Source organism: Ornithorhynchus anatinus, chromosome 4 (genome assembly GCF_004115215.2).
Source record: "Ornithorhynchus anatinus isolate Pmale09 chromosome 4, mOrnAna1.pri.v4, whole genome shotgun sequence".
Lineage (NCBI taxonomy): Eukaryota > Metazoa > Chordata > Mammalia > Monotremata > Ornithorhynchidae > Ornithorhynchus > Ornithorhynchus anatinus.
The window spans coordinates 101349798-101371574 of record NC_041731.1 but is presented as its reverse complement, the minus strand read 5'-3'; the positions used below and the strand labels follow the sequence as shown (position 1 = coordinate 101371574).

The window sequence follows — 21777 nt, the reverse complement described above, 5'->3', positions numbered from 1 at the left end:
GTATATTTGTACGTATCTATTATTCTATTTTATTAATGATGTGTATATAGCTATAATTCTATTTATCTATTTTGATGGCATTGGTGCCTGTCTACTTATTTTGTTTTGTTGTCTGTCTCCCCCTTCTAATAATAATGTTGGTATTTGTTAAGCGCTTACTACGTGCCGAGCACTGTCCTAAGCGCTGGGGGAGATACAGGGTCATCAGGTCGTCCCACGGAGGCTCACAGTTAATCCCCATTTTACAGATGAGATAACTGAGGCACAGAGAAGTGAAGTGACTTGCCCACAGTCACACAGCCGACAAGTGGCAGAGCTGGGAGTCGAACCCATGACCTCTGACTCCGACGCCCAGGCTCTTTCCACTGAGTCACGCTGCTTCCCCTTGTGAGCCCATTGTTGGGTAGGGATTGTCTCTATCCATTGCAAAATTGTACTTTGCAAGCGCTTAGTACAGTACAGTGCTAGGCACACGGTAAGCGCTCAATAAATACGATTGAATGAATGGATAGTAAGGTTGGACACAGTCCCTGTCCTACATGGGGCTCACCCTCTTAAGCTCCATTTCACAGATCAGGTAACCAAGGCCCAGAGAACTGAAGTGACTTGCCCAAGGTCACCCACAGTAGGCAGGTGGCAGAGCCAGGATTAGAACCCTGGTCCTTCTGACTCCCAGGGCTTTCTATTCTACCAGGGATTCCCCCAACCCCTCATACTCCTCCCGTAATCACTTTCATATCAATCGCATTTATTGACCGCGGACTGAGTACGGAGCACTGTACTAAGCACTTGGGAGAGTACAGTACAACAGAATTGGTAGGCACGTTCCCTGCCCAGAGCAAGCTTACAATCTGGTGCCCTCTTAGTTCCTAAACTTCATCTTGGTAAAGCTTGCAGTCCCCTAGACTGTAAGCTCACTGTGGGCAGTGAATGTGTCTGTTTATTGTTGTATTCTCCCAAGCATTTAGTACAGTGTTTTGCACACAGTAAGCACTCAAGAGATATGTAGAGAACAATTCACATCGGGGCATTTAAGATATTTATTTATTTATAAGCGTCCCACCCACCGACTCCCTGCCGCCCATCTCAGAAGTCCTGGAAATCAGCCAACATAGAACCACGCAAGCGCAGGTCAACACTGAAACAGTCATTGCCCCCTCAATCCCAAATCTCATCTCCTACTTCCACGCATCCAAGATCAGTGTGGTCAGTCTTGAGTCAATCCATCGATGGTATTTATTGAGCACTCACTGTGTGCAGAGGACTGTACTAAACGCTTGGGAGAGTACAGTACCAACAGGGTTGCTAGGCACAACAATGTTGGTATTTGTTAGGCGCTTACTATGTGCAGACCACTGTTCTAAGCGATGGGGGAGATACGGGGTAATCGGGTCGTCCCACATGAGGCTCAGTCTTCATCCCCATTTTCCAGATGAGGTAACTGAGGCCCAGAGAAATGAAGTGACTTGCCCACAGTCACGCAGCTGACAAGTGGCAGAGCGGGGATTCGAACCCCTGACCTCGGCCTCCCAAGCCCGGGCTCTTTCCACTGAGCCACGCTGCTTCTCTTCCCTCACACTCTAGAAGGGGAGAAGGACATTAATATAAATAAATTATGGTTATGTACATAAGAGCTTTGGGGCTGAGGAAGGGGAGAAAAAAGCAGCGTGGCTCAGTGTAAAGAGCCGGGCTTGGGAGTCAAAGGTCATGGGTTCGAATCCCAGCTCAGCCACTTGTCAGCTGTGTGACAATGGGCGAGTCACTTCACTTCTCTGTGCCTCAGTTACCTCATCTGGAAAATGGGGATTAACTGCGAGCCTCACGTGGGACAACCTGATTAGCCTGTATCTACCCTAGCGCTTAGAACAGTGCTCTGCACATAGTAAGCGCTTAACAAATACCAACATTATTATAAAGGGAGCAAATCAGGGTGACTCGGAAGACTTGAAAAGAAAGTCAATCAGTCAACTTTATTTATTGATCACTTATTGTGTACAGAGCACTGTACATTCCAAGCGCTTAGTACAGTGCTCTGCACATAGTAAGCGCTCAATAAATACTATTGAATGAATGAGAGTACAGTAAAACAATATAACAGACACATTCCCTGTCCGCAGTGAGCTTACAGTTTAATAATAATAATAATAATAATGTTGGTATTTGTTAAGCGCTTACTATGTGCAGAGCACTGTTCTAAGCGCTGGGGTAGACACAGGGGAATCAGGCTGTCCCACGTGGGGCTCACAGTCTTAATCCCCATTTTGCAGATGAGGTAACTGAGGCCCAGAGAAGTGAAGCGACTTGCCCACGGTCACACAGCTGACAGGTGGCAGAGCTGGGATTCGAACCCATGACCTCCGACTCCAAAGCCCGTGCTCTTTCCACTGAGCCACGCTGCTTCTCTGTTTAGAGGGGGAGACAGGCATTACTATAAATAAATGAGAGATATGTGCATAAGTGTTGCGGGGCTGGGAAGGGGGATGAATAAAGGGAGCAAGTCAGGGTGATGTAAAAGTAAGTGGAAGAGAAGGCGAAGAGGGCGCAGTCAGGGAAGGCCTCTTGGAGGAGATAGGCCTTCAGTAAGGCTTTGAAGAGGGGGAGGGTGATTGTCGGATTTGAAGAGGGAGGGCATTCCATTCAATCATTCACTCATTCAACTGTATTTATTGAGCGCTTACTGTGTGCAAAGCACTGTATTAAGCACTTGGGAGAGTACGATACAACAACAGACACATTCCCTGGCCACAGCGAGCTCTGTCTGGAGGGGGAGATAGACATTTATGAAGATAAATAAATTATATATATATGTGTGTGTGTGTGTGTGCTGCTGCTGGGACGGGAGGGAGGACAGATGAAGGGAGCAAGTCAGGTTGACCCAGAAGGGAGTGGGAGGAGAGGAGGGCTTAGTCGGGGAAGTCTTCTGGGAGGAGATGTGCCTTGAATAAGACTTTCAAGTGTGGGGGAAGGACAATTATCTGTCTGATAGGAGGAGGGAAGGCATTCTAAGCCAGAAGCAGGACGTGGGTGAGAGGTAGAAGGTGAAACAGACGAGAAAGTGATACAGTGAGAAGGTTAGCATTAGAGGAATGAAGTGTGCGAGCTGGGTTGTAGTAGGAGAGTAGCGAGGTGAGGTAGGTGGGGTCCAGGTGATTGTTCAATCTCCTCTACTGGGACTAAATATTTCCTTTCTTTTTGCACTCAGCTTGAAAGTACCGGTTTAAAAGTCTCAGCTAGCCAGTGGCTCAATGGCACAGTGACTATTGACAGCACAGTGGGAAATGACACCTTCTTTGTGGTCACATGGGAATTAAAAGCACCAAGCATCTTTCTTTGGGATCCCAAAGGAAAACAATATGAAAATAACAATTTTTCAATGGCTACTGATGTCAAAACGGCTCGCCTCCAGCTTCCAGGCACTGCAGAGGTAAGAATGAAAACTTTGCCCGCCGACTCCAAATGCATTCGCTCCGAAACGAGGTAAAGAGGACTTCATTTTGTGTATTATTATTTTACTGTTTCATCTATTGAGTGCCAGCAACCGACAGAGGTTAATAATAACCTCAGAGTTCTTGTACATTAAACTTAAAATCTAAATTGTGACAGAATAGTCAACAGAATTCAGAATTCATTCTGAGCATCGATTCTACCAAGACACCAGGAACACCCAGGATCAGTTAGTCTACGGTCGTCCCTGCTACCGACCCTTTAAAAATAAAGATTTCTTTGAAGGCAGAATTTGAGGGAACTGGAGAATGGGGAGGTTTATAGGATGGCCATGAGATGTCTAGCCATCCTAGGAAGGCAGGATGGCACAGAAGAATGGATCAAGGGAGAAAGTAAGGTGAATAATAATTGTGGCGTTAAACCCTTATCATATGCCGGACACCGTATGAAGGGCTGTGGTCGATATAAAATAATCAGGCTGGACACAGTCCCTGTCCCATATGGGGCTCAAAATCTAATTAGGAATCAGAACTGAGTCAGTATGTAGTTCATTGCTTAGCACATAGAAAGTCTTTAACAAATTCCAGAATTATTATTAACTGGTAATTTAATTCCCATTAAGAGAGGAAACAGACACCAGAAATTAGTTACGTGCCCAAGGTCACAAAGAAGACAAGGGGCACACCCTGGATTGGATGCAATGGTCCTCTGTCTCCCAGGCTCGTAATAACAATAATAATAATAATAATGGTATTAGTTAAGCGCTTACTATGTGCAAAGCACTGTTCTAAGCATTGGAGGGATACAAGGTGATCAGGCTGTCCCACGTGGGACTCAAAGTCTTAATCCCCATTTTACAGTTGAGGGAACTGAGGCACAAAGAAGTTAAGTGACTTGCCCAAAGTCACACAGCTGACAAGCGACGGAGCCGGGATTAGAACCCACGACCTCTGACTCCCAAGCCCGGGCTCTTTCCACTAAGCAGAGCCGATTCCCTAAAACAGTTAAAAAAATCATAGTAATAGTGATGGTATCTGTTAAATGTTTACTGTGTCAAGTAATAGTGATGGTATTTGTTAAATGTTTACTGCGTGTCATGTAATAGTGACGGTATTTGTTAAATGTTTACCGTGTGTCAAGCACTGTCCTAAGCACTGGGGCAGATACAAGTTCATCAGGTAGGACACAGTGGAAAGAGCACGGGCTTGGGAGTCAGAGGTCATGGGTTCAAATCCTAGGTCTGCTACTTGCCAGCTGTGTGACTTCGGGCAAGTCACAACTTCTCTATGCCTCGGTTACCTCATCTGTAACATGGGGATTAAGACGGTGAACCCCACATGGGACAACCTGATAACCTCGTATCTACCCCAGCGCTTAGAACAGTGCTTGGCTCATAGTAAGCACTTAACAAATACCACCATCATCATCATCCCACATGGGGTTCACGGTCTAAGAGGGTGGACATTGAATTCCCATTTTGCAGATGAGTAACCTGAGGCAAGGAAAAGTTGTGACTTGCCCAACTTCACCCAGCGGGCAAGCGGAGGAGCCGGGACTGGAACCCAGGTCCTCTGCCTCCCAGGCCCGAACTTGTTAAGAATAAGATAAGATATGGGTTGAAATGAGAGTGAAGAGGGTGAGTTTGGGGGGAATGAAGTAGGTTGAGAGAAGGAATTGGATGTGAAAAGATGTATTTAGGAGACAGGGTATTCCACTGGACAAGATAATTCAGAAGACCTCATTCCACCATTAGCATGTGTGTTTTTGTCCAACGTACTGTGCCTCTTTTCTCCATTATGAAATGAGATGCTTCTGGAACAACTTCACAGGGCCGTTGTCAGGGGAAAGTGAAATCACTGCTATAGAAGTGCTGAGGAAAAATGAAGGCATTATACACATCCAAAGCTCTATTAAAGCCACTATATATAAGTGGTAGCTCCAACTCTCCACTTAGGTGACTTTTCCACTCTCCCATCTAGAGAGAGCAGGGCGATACAGATCCTAGACAGTAAACTCGTTATGGGCAGAGAATGTGTCTATTTATTGATGTATCTTATTTTTGAATGATACCTTACTGATGTATCACATTCTCCCAAGCGCTCGGTATAGTGCTCTGCACAAATTAAGTGCACAGTAATAATAATAATAATAATGGTATTTGTTAAGCGCTTACTATGTGCCGAGCACTGTTCTAAGCGCTGGGGTGGATACAGGGTAATCAGGCCGTCCCACGTGGGACTCACAGTCTTCACCCCCATTTTACAGATGAGGTAAGTGAGGCACAGAGAAGTTAAGTGACTTGCCCACAGTCACACAGCTGACAAGTGGCGGAGCCGGGAATAGAACCCATGACCTCTGACTCCCAAGCTCGTGCTCTTTCCACTGAGCCACGCCGCTGTTGGGAGTTGACAACACCCTGGAAATCTGATTTGGAGGGATTTAAGCCACTGGAGCAGTCAAACGGAGCCAGTTCCCCAACTCAAAAGCAAAGGACAGATAATTTGTCTGGGGCGGGGATGCTGTCCCTATCTTATAGTCAATTTGTAAGAAGTTCCCACTTAAAACATCTTAAAAATTCAAATCTGGGGGTAAATTCTGTACATTTTCCATTTTTCCTGTTAGAATATTAATGTCACCTATCTTGAAAAATATCATCTGCCTTTGCATTTGATTTTCAGGTGGGAATTTGGACCTACCAACTTAAAAATTCAGAAAGTTCACCTCAGGTCCTAACAATGACTGTGACGTCCAGGGCAGCAAATTCCAATGTGCCCCCAGTGACGGTAACTGCCCACATGAATAATGACAAGAACGATCCCTCCAAGCCTATGGTGGTTTATGCGGAAGTGAGTCAAGGGTTTCTGCCCGTCCTTCAGGCCAACGTGACTGCGATTATTGAATCTGAGAAGGGAATCGTAACCAACTTGCAACTTCTGGATAATGGCGCAGGTACTGAAAAATTTGCTTAGAAACTGTTCAGTTGCAACTTTATCTTGAAACCTTTGCTTAGAGAGGTTGGGTTGATCATCTGTGGCAGCGAGTAACCTTTTCAGAAATAATGATTTGTAATTACATTCCGAAAACTTGAAATCATTTATTACTCTTGAGGTATTTATAGAGTTCTGCATCAGAGTAATTAAGAAATTAGCCAATGCTCCTATCATAACGGTGTGAACACAAAAAGACGGCCATCACGAGTCACAGGCTGTATTATTTTATAAAGTAAAGAACTAGCCAAAGCAACAAACTATCAAGAGTCTGTTTAATGTAGTAAAAAAAAAAATCTAGGTTTTATTATTTCTACAACACTCCAGCTTGCGCTTTTATTTTCTTAAACTAACCTATTCTGCATCCTCTCATTTCTCCTGCTTAAGGGCTGAAAATCGATAGATGGCATTGATTGAATCCTTACTGTGTGCGGAGCACTCTACTAGTCCGTCGATAGTATTTGAGTGCTTAAAGAGCATTGTACTAAGTGTTTGGAACAGCACAACGGTAAACAGAAACATTCCCTGCCCGTAGTGAGCTTACAGTCTTGGGAGAATACAACAGAGTTGATGTCACATTCCCTGCCCACAAAGAGTTTACAGTCCAGAGGGGCAGAAAATAAATGAAAATAAATTCTGGATAAATTCATAAGTGCTGTAGGGCTGAGGGTGGGGTGATTATCAAGTGCTTAAAGGGTACAGACCCATGTTCACAGACTAAAGGACAGGGTGGGCCAAGCAGCTGGAGTAGCAAATGACTGATAGATAGCTTGCTTTAGTAGTTAGAGCCCAGGCCTGGGAGTCAGAAAGACCTGGGTTCTGATTCTGACTCTGCTACATGTCTGTTTTGTGACTTTGGGCAAGTAACTTCACTTCTCTGGGCCTCACTTACCTCATCTGTAAAATGGGGATTAAGAGCATGAGCCCCTTGTGGGACAGGGACTGTGTCCAACCTGATTAACTTGTATCTACCCCAACGCTGAGTACTGTGCTTGGCACACAGTAAGCGTTTAACAGTACCATAATTATTATAAATATCATTATTAGAATTCTCTGAGGTAAAAGATATAATGTGAACTAAAGGGGTAGACTGTTGGAAAGTGTCTCTTTTTATTGCCATATTGTACTTTCCCGAGCACTTAGTACAGTGCTCTGCACACAGTAAGCACTCAGTAAGTACAATTCATTCATTCAATAGTATTTACTGAGCACTTACTATGTGCAGAGCACTGTACTAAACGCTTGGAATGTACAAATCGGCAACAGATAGAGACAGTCCCTGCCCTTTGACGGGCTTACGGTCTAATCGGGGGAGACGGGCAGACAAGAACAATGGCAATTAGAGTCAAGGGGAAGAACATCTAATAAAAACAATGGCAAATGAATAGATTCAGGGTGATGTACATCTCATTAAACAAAATAAATAGGGTGATGAAGATATATACAGTCGAGCGGACGAGTACAGTGCTGAGGGGGTGGGACGGGAGAGGCGGAGGAGGAGAGGGAAAGGGAGGAGAAGAGGGTTTAGCTGCGGAGAGGTGAAAGTAAAAGATCCTCTAACCAGAATACTGGTAGCCTCTGTGCCCCTGCCCCCCAGCAGTCCAGCATGATTAGAGGGGAAGGGCTCCTTGCAGGCAGGGAACCTGTCTACCAACTCTGTTACACTGTACCCTCCCAAGCATTTAATACAGTCCCCTGCAGGCAGTAATCACTCCATAAATACCAGTGAAGACTGAGGTGAGTAAGGCCACAATGGGAAATGAGCAAGCTTAGCAGGAGGAGGAAGAAAACACCAGGAATGTTAACCCTGGGCCTGAGACAGAGTGAAGAGGGAGAGGCAAGACCACAGCTGAGGATAGGCAAAGACACAGAATTTACTCATTCATTCAATCGTATTTACTGAGCGCTTACTGTGTGCCGAGCACTGTACTAAGCGCTCGGGAGCGTTCAGTGCAACAATAAACACATTCCCCGCTCACTCTGGGCTTACGGCAGACAGCAGGGGTTGGGGGCTGACCGTGAAGCCCCTCTCAGTGCCAGCCCCACGAGGGGAAAGACACTCTTCTGCTTGCCCCTGCCAACCCAAGACACCCATTTAGGGAATTTGTCTTATATGGAGCCAAGTTCAGGAACAGTTGAAGTTTACTTTAAGCCTTGTCCTTCTGCTGACCTCTTGCTCCCGCCCTTTCTTTGGTGTGGAATTCCTCCTTCCTATCTGATGACACATAGGCCTTCCGAAATCACATAACTCCCAGGAGGACTTCCCTAATAAATCTCTCATTAACCCACGCTATCTTCCCTGACTGCCATTCCAGTCTTTTCATGCCACATAAGCACAGGGGGTACTCACAACTACCCACAGCACTTACACATCTTATAAACTCTATTATTTCTGTAATTTCAGTGTCTGTCTCCGCTGATAGATTGCATCAATCCGTCAGTGGTATTTATTGAGCATTTTCTGTGTGTAGCACACTGCACTATGCACTAGGAAGAGTACAGTACGATTGGTAATTATGTTCCCTACCCGCAAGCAGCTTACAGTTTAGCTGGAGACATAATAAATACATTACAAAAATGGATAGCGACAGACTGAAAGGATATGACTCTAAGTGCCCTGAGGATTTGGAGGGAGGGATGTGGACAGAGAACACGTCTACCAAATCTGTTATATTGTATTCTCCCAAGTGCCTAGAACAGTGCTCTGCACACAGTAGGTGCTCAGTAAATATGGTTCTCTGATGAATATCAAAGTTCCCGGGGATTTGAATGCAAGTGTAAAGCCGATGCAGAAGGCATAGAAGGCATTGAGAAGCAGAATGGCCCAATCAATTGATCAATCAATTGTATTTGTTGAGTTTTTACTAAGTGCTCAGTAATAACGTTGGTATATGTTAAGCGCTTACTATGTGCCGAGCTCTGTTCTAAGCGCTGGGGTAGATACGGGGGAATCAGGTTGTCCCACGTGAGGCTCACAGTTAATCCCCCTTTTACAGATGAGGGAACTGAGGCACAGAGAAGTGAAGTGACTTGCCCACAGTCACACAGCTGACAGGTGGCAGAGCTGGGATTCGAACTCATGACCTCTGACTCCCAAGCCCGTGCTCTTTCCACTGAGCCACGCTATTAAGCATATGGGAGAGTATAATACAACAGATTGGCAGGTACACTCCCTGCCTATAATGAGCTTGCAATCTAGACAGGGAAACGTAGTGGAAAAAGCACAGGCCTGGGGGTCAGAGGACCTGGGTTCTAGTACTGACTCTGTCACTTGTCTACGTGACCCTGGGCAAGTCATTTTAGCTTTTCTGTGCTTCGGTTCCCTCATCTGTAAAACGGGGATTAAGACTGTTAGCCCCACATGGGATACAGACTGTGTCCAACCTGATTAACTAGTAGCGTGGCTCTGTGGAAAGAGCCTGGGCTTGGGACTCAGAGGTCATGGGTTCGAATCCCGGCTCTGCCACTTTGCTGTGTGACTGCGGGCAAGTCACTTAACTTCTCTGTGCCTCAGTGACCGCATCTGTAAAATGGGGATTAAGACTGTGAGCCTCACAGGGGACGACCTGATTACCCTGTATCACCCCCAGCGCTTAGAACAGTGCGGTGCACATAGTAAGCGCTTAACAAATACCAACGTTATTATTACCTACTCCAGTGCTTAGTACAATGTCTAGAACAGAATAAGTGCTTACAAAATGCCATCTTAAAAATAAAACAAAGCACTTACTTTCTCTAAGGCACAGTTCCCTCATCCGCAAAATGGAGATTAAGACTGTGAGCCTCACATTGGGCTGGGACTGTATAGTATAGTATGTGCTTAAAAAGGCATGGAGAATAGAATAGGGAAAGGAGAAGTTAGTCAGGGAAGACTTCCTGGAAGAGTAACTTGTTACTCCTCACTCTCTTGCCCTAACCCCCTAAAAGCAGTAGACTGCAGTAGGAGACAATAAATGCTGAAAATTCATTCATTTGAGTGACTACTATCTGCAGAGCACTGAAGTAGAAGTTGGAGTGAGAGCGGACTCCCTATATCTCAGAATAGGCGACCCTCTCCAGGGGAGAGCTACTTGTGAATAAGGATTATGGCATCTTGAGGCATCTAGAGGGTAGGATGGAGCGTTGAAGGGATCATTATCCCTATATCATCAAAATAAGGTGTTCAGTACTACAGAGGCAGGGACTAGAGGCTAAGGATAGCATCTATTAACAACCAAATTAAATGGAGGCATTTTCTTAGGTTCTTATTGTAGCAGGGGTTTTTTGTTGTTACCATTTAATGGTATTTTTTTAAACATTTATGTGTCAAGCACTTTACCAAGTACTGAGACAGATACAAGATAATCAGGTTGGAAACAGTCCCCGCAAGGGGCTCACAGTCTTAATCTTCATTTTACAATTGAGGTAACCGAGGCATAGAGAAGTGAAGTGATTTGCCCATGGTCACACGGCAGACGAATGGTGAAGCCGGGATTAGAAAGTAGGTCCTTTCGACTCTGAGGTCCTTGCTCTTTCCACTAGGCCACGTCACTTGTCAAATGACCATTTACTTTATATGGCTTTTTGCTTTTAATTTCTCACATTAAGTGTCTCACCCATTCATTATTACATTTCTTTTCCAAGGCGCCGATGTTTTCAAGAATGACGGCATCTATTCGAGGTATTTTAAAGTGAACAATGGAGATGGCAGATACAGCCTAAAAGTACAGGCCAAGGCAAAGAAAAGCACTGCAAAGCTCAGTTTAAGACGCCAGCAAGGCCATGCCCTATACATACCAGGCTACGTCAAAAATGGTAAGAAATGTTGGGTTTGTATGGGGAAAATGAGATTTTTTTACATTCAAGAAGTGTCTTCACAATTGTAATACTTCCTTATTTCTCATGTGAGAATCATGCAGTTATGGATATCTTCATCAGACATGAAATTCAGAAATTCTGATTATTTATGTATACTGAGGGCCAGATTGGAAGGGTCAGTTGATAGGCTGTCATAGTTTAAGAGCGGGGCATAGTGGACAGAGCACGGGCCTGAAAGTGAGAAGGTCATGGGTTCTAATCTCGGCTCTGTCACTTGTCTGTTGTGTGATCTTGGGCAAGTCACTTCACTTCTCTGTGCCTCAGTTATCTCATCTGTAAAATGGGGATGAAGACTGTAGGCCCTAGGTGGGACAGGGATCACGTCCAATCCGATTTGCTTGTATCTACCCAGCACTTAGTACAGTGTTTGGCACATAGCAGTTGTTCAACAAACATCATAATTATTATTATGAGGGTCACATATCAAAGAGGTCAGCACTTTTATTCCAATCCACAAATCACTGGCCTCTGAAAGGAAGATGGGGGACAAAACCATTAACATAATCAAAGCAGAAGAGACCTGGTGCTGCTTTCTTGCAATACTGATGGGAAATGTACTTTAGAGAACATGTTGAAAAGAGAAATCTTGGAACTCTAGTAAAATAAGCCAAACGGTCTGGCAGAATTTACAGAAATGTGGCTTGATTTTCTTCATTCATTCATTCAAAGGTATTTACTGAGCACTTGCTGTAAGCCCTGTACTAAGCGCTTGGTAGAGTACAAACAATATAACAGACACATTCCCTGCCCACAACGAGCTTACAGTCTAGAGGGGGGAGACAGACATTACTATAAATAAATAAATGACAGCTACGTACTTAAGTGCTGTAGGGGTAGGAGGGGGCGGTGAATGAAGGGAGCAAGTCCCGGAGATGCAGAAGGGAGAATGAGAAGAGAAAAGGAGGATTTAGTCAGGGAAGGCCTCTTGAAGGAGATGAGCCTTCAATAAGGCTTTGAACCAGGAGAGATTAACCGACTGTGGGATTTGAGGAGGGAGGACATTCCAGGCTAGAGGCAGAACGCGGGCGAGAGGTCAGCGACAAGAGATGAGGTGGAGGCCCAGTGAGAAGATTAATGTTAGAGGAGCCAAGCGTGCAGGCTGGTTGTAGTAGGAGAGTAGTGAGGGGAATTACGAGAGGGCAAGGTGACAATGTTTGAAAGCCAATGCTGAGAGAGTTTCTCCTTGATATAGAGGTGGATGGGCAACCGCGAGAGGTTCCTGAAGAGAGGGGAAACAAGGCCTGAATGTTTCTGTAGAAAAATGATCCAGGCAGCAGAGTGAGCTGCATGAATACAGTATATTAATTAAGAGGTTGGATTGAGTGCTTACTGTGGGCAGAGCATTGTTCTAAGCTCTTGAGAGAGTACAGCAGATGAAAGAGACCCGACTCCTGTCCCAAAAGACTCCACAGTCCAAACGGTGGAGGGGCTGGGGGAGGACGAAGACAAAAACGATCATTTACAGATAAGAGGAAGTGCTTAAGTAGCAGAGTATGAGAGCAGATAGATACAAAAGTACAGAAGTGCTGAGGTGGTGACGAGATGGAGAACAAGTGTCAAGTGGTTCGTAGAGCTCCAGACAAAGGTAGCCCATTATGAGCTGAGAATGTTATACGCGCTCTTCAAAGTTCCTAGTCGAATATTTTTTCACACAGTAAATGCTCAATACAACTGGGGAAGCAGCGTGACCTAATGGATAAAGCACGGGTCTGGGAGCCAGAGGACCTGGGTTCTAATCCTGGTTCCGCCATTTGCCAACTGTATGACGTTAATAATAATAATAATAATGTTGGTATCTGTTAAGCGCTTACTATGTGCCGAGCCCTGCTCTAAGCGCTGGGGTAGATACAGGGTAATCAGGTTGTCCCACGTGAGGATCACAGTTAATCCCCATTTTACAGATGAGGTAACTGAGGCCCAGAGAAGTGAAGTGACTTGCCCACAGTCGCACAGCTGACAAGTGGCAGGGCTGGGATTCAAACCCATGACCTCTGACTCCCAAGCCCGTGCTCCTTCCCCTGAGCTACGCTCACTTCATTTCTCTGTGCCTCAGTTTCCTCAATTCTAAAATGGGGATTCAGTACCTGTTCTCCCTTTTACTTGACTGTGAGCCCATGTGAGACAGGAACTGTGTCCCATCTGATTAACTTGTATCAACCCCAGTGCTTAGACCAATGCTTAGCACAGTGCTTAACAAATACCGTATTAAAAAACAGATTGATTCACTGATTGATCGTGGTGCCAACTTTCCATTTTGATGGAGGAAGCAAGGCTTGCGGGAAGTAAGGGCTTGTGAAGCAGCATGGCATAGTGGATAGATAATGGGCCTGGGAATCAAAAGGTCATGGGTTCTAATCTGGGCTCTGCCACTTGTCTGCTGTGTGACCTTGGACAAGTGATTTAACTCCTCTGTGCCTCAGTTGCCTCATCTGTAAAAGGGGGACTTGAGACTATGAGCCCCACGTGGGATAGGGACTGTGTCCAACCCGATTTGCCTGTATCCTCCCCAGCGTTTAGTACAGTGCCTGGTACATAATAATTGCTTAATACCATAATTATTATTATTAATAAAAAAGGTAAGAGGGCAGAGGAGAGAGGAAATGTAGAGGGAAGAGGCAAGGGGAGCCACCAAGAGGTAGGCCAAGACAGACGTAACAGTGGTATTTAGTGAGCTCCTAGTAATGTATGAAGACAGAAAGGAGCCGCCACTTCCAGTTGACAACCAGGAGCCAGATAAACCCCCCTAATCTGCGAGTCAGGACCAGAGAAGCAGCGTGACCTAGTGGATACAACCCGGGCCTGGAAGTCCAAAGGGAGTTGGGTTCTAATCCTGGCTCAGTCACTTGTCTGCTATGTCAGCTTGGGCAAGTCATTTCACTTCCTGTGCTTCAGTTACCTCATCTGTAAAATGGAGATTAAGAGTGTGATCCCATGCGGGACAGGGACATAGCAAGGATCATAATTATTTTTTATTATTATTACTATTCTCTCCTTAGCACACACACAGGCACTGGACTATGCTCCTTCCTCCCCCACCCCCCAGGGGAGAAGGGGAGGATCTGAGTCTGCTTGGTCCAATCATGCAACCGGAAGTGGTCAGCCAGGATGGAGCAACTACCTTTCTGGAAACATTTTCTTTAATGGCATTCATTAAGCCCTTACTATGTGCTAGGTCCCATATTAAGACCTGGGGTAGATAAACCAATCAGGTTGGACACAATCCCTGTCTCCCACAGGGCTCACAGCCATAATCCTCAATTTAAAGATGAGGTACCTGAGGCATAGAGAAGTGAAATGACTTGCACAAGGTCACCCAGCAGACAAGGAATGGAGTTGGATTAGAACCCAGGTCCTTCTGACTCCCAGGCCCATGCTCTATCCACTAGGCAACACTGCTTCTGAGTTTTTTTCCATGTCCAGACTTGGGGGTGAACCTGGGTGTCCCAGAGGGCCACTTCTCCATATAGGACACAGCTAAGTTGATGAGCTAGGATTGGGGGCAAAGAAAAGACCGTGACATGGCAGAGATGGGGATTGAGAAAGTCCCCTGCTGGGGCTGAGGTTCCTGCCACTGTCATGGGGACAAGAGCCAGGACTCCATGCCCAGCAGAGACTAAGCCTGTTAGGTGGAGAGGGTAAATCCGATGTTCACCGACATTCTAGAAGTTTCCAGGTTCTGTCTGAGGCCACCATGTTCTGCCTTCTCATCCCCTCCACCAAATCCTGCCGATCTTCTATTTCATATCTTCTTATATTTACCAAATCCACTCCACCATCATAGTCTCTACCCCAGTTCATCACTTCATTTTGGCTTCTGTGGGAGTCAAGCTGCTGATCTCCCTGCCTCTAGTCTCATCCCTCTTCTTTCCATCCTTCGGGCTGCAGCACAAAATATTTTTCTGAAACTTTAGTTGAATCCCATAACTCCATCAGAAACCTATAGTAGTTCTTAATTACTTTCCAACAATAATGGAAATTGGTTCCCCAGGATCTACTCAAACCATATCCCAGCTCATAATTTTATTTTGCACAAGAAAATCTCCTAACTGTTCCCAGAACTCAACTCTCCTATCTCTGAGCCAATTTTTACACCACGAACGCCAACTAGAAATCTACTCCCCACTCCATTCTGTCTTGTTTCTTCTTTCAAAAATCTACTAAAAATCCACCACTTCTATAACCCCCGATTCAGCTTCCTCAGCATTTCCAAACATTCCTGTAATCAGTCAATCCATGACTTTTATTGAGTGCTTACTGTGTGAAGAATACTGTACTAAATACTTGGAAGAGTACAATACAAAAGAGTTGGCAAACGCGTCCCCTGGCCACAACTGAGTTTGCAATCTAGAATGTAATTATTTGTTTATTGTGCTTTATGTTTAGGAGCCTCTAATAATAATAATTATAACAATAGTGACATTTGTTAAGCACTGAACTACTCATGGGAGTAAATACAAGATAATCAGGATACAGTCCCCATCCCACATGGGATTCCCAGTTTAAGTAGAAAGGAGAACAAGTATCGAATCCCCATTTTCCAGATGAAGAAGCTGAGGTACAAAAAGTTAAGTGACTTTCCCAAGGTCACACACAGCAGGTAAGTGGTGGGGGCAGGATTAGAACCCAAGTCCCCTGACGTCCAGGCCCGTGGTCTTCCCAAGAGGCCAGGCTGACCTAGACTTATGCAACCAGGTCCATCCTTTCCCTACCGTGGGGCTCTGAAATCAGCAGGGAGCAGCCTGAAGTTCAGAATTGTTCCCATACTTTCTCCCAGTGTCATGGGAACCAAGTCTCATCCCAACATTTAGGATGTTAGGGAGACTGTGCCAGTTTGGAACATGGTAGCCAGCCCTGTAGCAGTGAGGAGTTGAGGTATTAAATATGACATTTTGCTGTTGGTCTTTCCGCTCTTTCATTTTGGCTTCCTAATTTTCCCACTGTGTCTCGTCTCTCCTCCCTTTGTGGATTGAGTCCCATATGGGCCAGGGACCAGTCTGAATTAAGCTCCACGAATTCTTCTTGTTTAAAACAGTGTTTTACTCACTCTAATCACTCAAGGTATTTATTGAGTACTTACTGGGTGCAGACCACTATACTAAGCACTTGGGAGAGAACAATGCAACGGAGTTGATAGGCTCGTTCCCTGCCCACAACGAGAATACATTGTATGTTACAGCAGCAGTAATGTCATTTATTGTGTGCCCATTGACTACAGTGTACTGTACTAATTCCTTGGGAAAGTAGCCCAGAGTATGAGACACTTCCCCTGTTCACAATCTATCAGTCAATGGTATTTATTGAGACTTACTGTGTGCAGAGCACTGTAGTAAGCCCTTGGGAGAGTACAATACAACAGTGTTGGTAGACACTTTCCCTACTAACAACCGGTTTACCACCTTGACCTTATTCTCTGAGGAGGATGAACTACTTAATAGGTGTTAGTATTGTTTGATTTTCTATTTCTCTTGTCATCCCCCAGAGAAATGAGTACAGCATGTTGCATAACGTTGGCGATAAAGTTGTATTTGAAACGCCACGAAATATTTGTGGGTAGAATTTCCTTCATTTCTTCCTTTCCCACCATCTCGACTCACATTTTCATTCGTAATGTTAGTAGGAAATGGACCGCATAATTCAGAGCTAAGGGAACTTAAGATGGGAATCGCTGGAAAAAAAAACATTCAGGATGAGAGAAAATAAGTAAAATCTGTGGTGCAGAAATGCTTGGAAAACAAGAGAGAGTTTTGCTTTCTTTTTTTTTTTTAGGTAAAGTTACAGTGCACCCACCAAGGCCTGAAATTCCAGAGAGTGAACTTCAAGCAAAGCTGGAGAGTTTCAGCAGAACGGCCTCTGGAGGGTCATTTGTGGCCACGGGTACATCTGTGACTCAGAGCTTCCCACCCTGTAGAGTTAGTGACCTGGAGGCCAAGATGGAAGACAATCACATTCGTCTGTCATGGACAGCTCCAGGGGATGAGTACGATGAGGGACGAGGTAAATTTAAGTCTCATTTCGTATTATACTGGAAAAGGGGTCCACAGACAGTAGGAATGGGGAAATGATTGGGCTGGGTTTCGATGATGTTATGGGAGGGGGGTTCTACCTGAGAAATTTGAAATTAAATTATGGCAAGATTACTTGAAGAAAACTCCATTCAGAGAATGAGCTGGAAGGCCGATCAAAATCCAGTTCTTATTTAAATATTCCCAAGAATGTGAACTAGAAGAATGGTCTTTGAACGGCTGAATAGCAAGCAACCTATCAATCAATCAGAGAAGCAGCGTGGCTCAGTGGAAAGAGCCCGGGCTTTGGAGTCAGAGGTCATGAGTTCAAATCCCGGCTCTGCCACTTGCTAGCTGTGTGACTGTGGGCAAGTCGCTTCACTTCTCTGTGCCTCAGTTACCTCATCTGTAAAATGGGGATGAAGTCTGTGAGCCCCACGTGGGACAACCTGATTCCCCTGTGTCTACCCCAGCGCTTAGAACAGTGCTCTGCACATAGTAAGCGCTTAACAAATACCATCATTATTAATCAATATAAAGTACTGAAAGTTTGCAGTGTGCGGTACACTGTAATAAGTACTTGTAATAGTAGGCAGTGATGTTATCTCTGCCCCCAAGGAATTTACAAGCTAATGGGGGAGTCAAAGAAATGTACAGCTAAGAGGGGAAAAAAAAGGTGATGGAGAGAAGGATATGTGGATAAAAACTGCTTAAATAGTAGAGTATTCATAATAATATTAATAATGATGATGGTATTTGTTAAATACTTACTATGTGCCAAGCACTGTTCTAAGCACTAGGATAGATACAAGGTAGTCAGCTTGTCCCACGCGGGGCTCACAGTCTTAATCCCCATTTGACAGAGGGAATTGAGGCCCAGAGAAGTTATGACTTACCCAAAGTCACACAGCTGACAAGTGGCTGAGCCGGTATTAGAACCCACAACCTCCCAAGCCCGTGCTTTTTCCGATTAGACCGTAAGCCCGTCAGAGGGCAGGGACTGTCTCTCTCTGTGTTACCAATTTGTACATTCCAAGCGCTTAGTACAGTGCTCTGCACATAGTAAGGGCTCAATAAATACTATTGAATGAATGGTAAGCCACGCTGCTATACGTACAAAAGGGCTGTGCATTCTTAAATTCTGAAGTAGTATTAAGGTAGTAAATGGAATGACATGTCTTGGAAAAGAGAAAAATCAATCATGGAGGAAGTGGGATTTCAGAAGGATTTTGAAACTTGGGAGACATATTGTCAGGGAGATTAGAGAAGCAGGGTGGCTCAGTGGGAACAGCCCAGGATTGGGAGTCAGAGGTCATGAGTTCGAATCCTGACTCTGCCACTTGTCAGCTGTGTGACAAGTGGACAAGTCACTTCACTTCTCTGAGCCTCAGTTACCTCATCCTGTAAAATGGGGATTAATAATGTTGGTATTTGTTAAGCGCTTACTATGTGCGGAGCACTGTTCTAAGTGCTGGGGTAGATACAGGGTAATCGGGTTGTCCCACGTGAGGCTCACAGTTAATCCCCATTTTACAGAGGAGGTAATTGAGGCCCAGAGAAGTGAAGTGACTTGCCCACAGTCACACAGCAGACAAGTGGCAGAGTCGGGATTCGAACCCATGACCTCTGACTCCCAAGCCCGGGCTCTTGCCACTGAGCCACACTGCAGTGCTCTGTGAGCCCTACGTGGGACCACCTGATCACCCTGTATCCCCCAACGGTTAGAACAGTGCTCTGCACATAGTAAGCACTTAACAAATACCAACATCATCATAGGCAAGGAGTAAGAGGCAGGAGATTCTTGAACACCACAGGGAGGAGATGTGTTTTGGAAGAACTGAGTGCATCCTGGGCTGGAGAGGGAGAGGGGAAGAACCGAGATTTGATAAGGAAAGATTCTGATGGAATGTCTTAATGCCAGTGGTCAAAAGTTTCCATTTGATGTGGACAGGAATGGGTAGCCACCAAAAATGGTTGAAGAGTGAAGTGGCATTTTCAGGAACCAGCAGCAGAGTGAAGTATGGAACGAAGGGAGAAGCTGGAACCAAGAGAGTAGCAAAGAATAGTGTAACTGGGATAGAAGGAGTTGCTGGAGGATAGTGGTGCCCTTGTGGATGGAGTGAGAAGGGAGAAACTGGGAAATTATTTGATGGAAAAACTAACAAAGCTGCCACTTGTCAGCTGTGTGACCTGGGGCAAGTCACTTAACTTCTCTATGCCTCAGTTACCTCATCTAGAAAATGGGGGTGAAGACTGTGAGCCCCACGTGGGACAACCTGATTACCCTGTATCTACCCTGGCACTTAGAACAGTGCTCGGCCCGTAGTAAGCACTTAACAAATACCAACCTCATTATTATTATTATTATCAACGAGATTTAGGGTCATACCGAAAGTGAGAATGTGTTAGTAGTAGTAGTATAAATAGTATTATTATGGTATTTGTTATGGGTTTAGTATGTACCATGCACTTTACAAACTGGGGTAGATAGAAGATAATCGGGTCCAACATGGGGCTCCTAGTTTACATAGGAGGGACAACGCTTATTGAATCCCCATTTTGCAAACGAAGAAACTGAGGTCCAGAGACATTATAAGAGTCAAGGATAATGTCACGGCTGTGGGCTTCAGAGGTTTTGTGGTATTTGTAAGGCCTTACTATGTGCCAAGCACTGTTCTAAATGCCAGGGTAGATACAAGCTTACCAAGTTGGACGCAATCCATGTCCCACATGGGGATCACAGTCTTACTCCCCATTTTACAGATGAGGTAACTGAAGTGAAGGGACTTTCTCAAGGTCACACAGCAGACAAGTGACAGAGTCAGGATGAGAATTCATTCATGAATTCATTCAATCATATTTATTGAGCGCTTACTGTATGCAAAGTGCTGTACTAAGCGCTTGGGAGAGTATAATATAACAACCAATACACTCCTTGCCCACAATGAGCTCACAGTGTAGAGGGAGAGACAGAAATTAATATAAATAAATTACAGATATATACATATGTGTTGTAGGGAGGGGAGGGAGGATGAATGAAGGAGCAAGTAAGAGCATAGCAGAAGGGAGTGGGGGAAGAGGAGAGGAGGGCTTATTGAGGAGATGTGCCTTCAATAAGACTTTGAAATGGGGAACTACAATTATCTGAGGGAGCAATTGAAGCAGGATATGAATGGTTAAAATTAAATGTATTGTCTTCTACTTTTTAGCTAAAGAGTACATAATCAGAATAAGTCAAAACATCGCTGATCTAAGAGACCAATTTGACGATGCCCACCAAGTGAACACTACTGATCTGACCCCGAAGGATGCCCACTCCTTGGAAACCTACATGTTTGAACCAGAGAATATCACAATAGAAAATGGCACCAACATCTTCATTGCAATCCAAACCATAAATCAAGCCAATCTGATATCAGATGTATCCAATATCGCCCAAGCTGCTAAATTTGTTCCTCCAAAGGATATACCTCCCGGTAGCAGTAACTCTGGTGTTAGCATTTCAACAATAGTAATGGCTGTTGTTGGATCGGTTGTGGTTATTTGTATTTCTGTAAGTGCCACTCTTTGCATTTTGAATAAGAAAAGACACTGAGACTAGATATAAAGGAAGTTACTTGAAAATAAATGGCCTAAATTTGATTTTAACACCCTGGAAACATATTACTAATATAACTGTGGCATTCGTTAAGCGTTTGCTCTGTGCCAAACACCGCACTTCACAATGTGCAGATATACGATAATCACATCAGACACAGTCCCTGAACCTCACAGAGCTTGCAGTTTAAATAGGAGACAGAGATATTCTCTGCCTCAGTTACCGCACCTGTGAAACGGAGATTAAGACTGTGATCCCCAGGTGGGACAGGGATTGAGTGCAAATTGATTATCTTATATCTACCCCAAAACTTGAAACAGTGCCTGGTGCGTAGTAAGTATTTTACAAATGCCATTAAAAGAAAATAAATCCCCAAAAAATCAGATTTTAAATCTCCATTTTACAGACGAGGAAAATAAGACACAGAGAGGTTAAGTAACTTGACCCAGGTCACAGCAGACAAATGGCAGACCTGGAATTAGAACCCAAATCCTCTGATTCCCAGAACTGAACTCTTTCCACTAGGCAACACTGTTTTTCTTATTTACCTTACAGAAGATATATTGTTTTATATTGACTGGGAAATACTGCTTAATAACACATCTATATCTATATAAATTCTTCTTGTGCTGCATTTTTATAGTCTACACATTGTTCAATATCGAAGTAAAAATTTTCTTATGCACAAAAAAGGTGTTTATCTTTTGAAAAACAATTAGAATTCAAAATGGCAAAGCATATTGGTGCAATCTGGACAGAAGAATTAAGTATTGAAAATTGAATACATCTGAGGTGAAATAATAACTGGCATCAATTAAGAAGAAAAAAGGTTCACAAGCCTCATCTTTTTGATGCTGAGCTTGAGTCAGTGATGGAAGAAACTTTAGCA

General features: G+C 44.5%; 1 protein-coding gene across 1 annotated transcript in view; it reads left to right on the top strand.

Annotated features, from left to right (window-relative positions):
* Positions 1-20932, top strand: part of LOC103167695 (calcium-activated chloride channel regulator 1-like) — a 50006-nt gene extending 29074 nt beyond the window's left edge. The window contains exons 10-14 of the mRNA XM_029063474.1: positions 3203-3424; positions 6123-6393; positions 11055-11225; positions 17055-17282; positions 20500-20932. Of these exons, the coding sequence (XP_028919307.1) occupies positions 3203-3424; positions 6123-6393; positions 11055-11225; positions 17055-17282; positions 20500-20885 (1278 nt within the window). The 3' untranslated portion in view covers positions 20886-20932. The remainder of the gene's footprint in view (positions 1-3202; positions 3425-6122; positions 6394-11054; positions 11226-17054; positions 17283-20499) is intronic.
* The last annotated feature ends 845 nt before the right edge of the window (positions 20933-21777 follow it).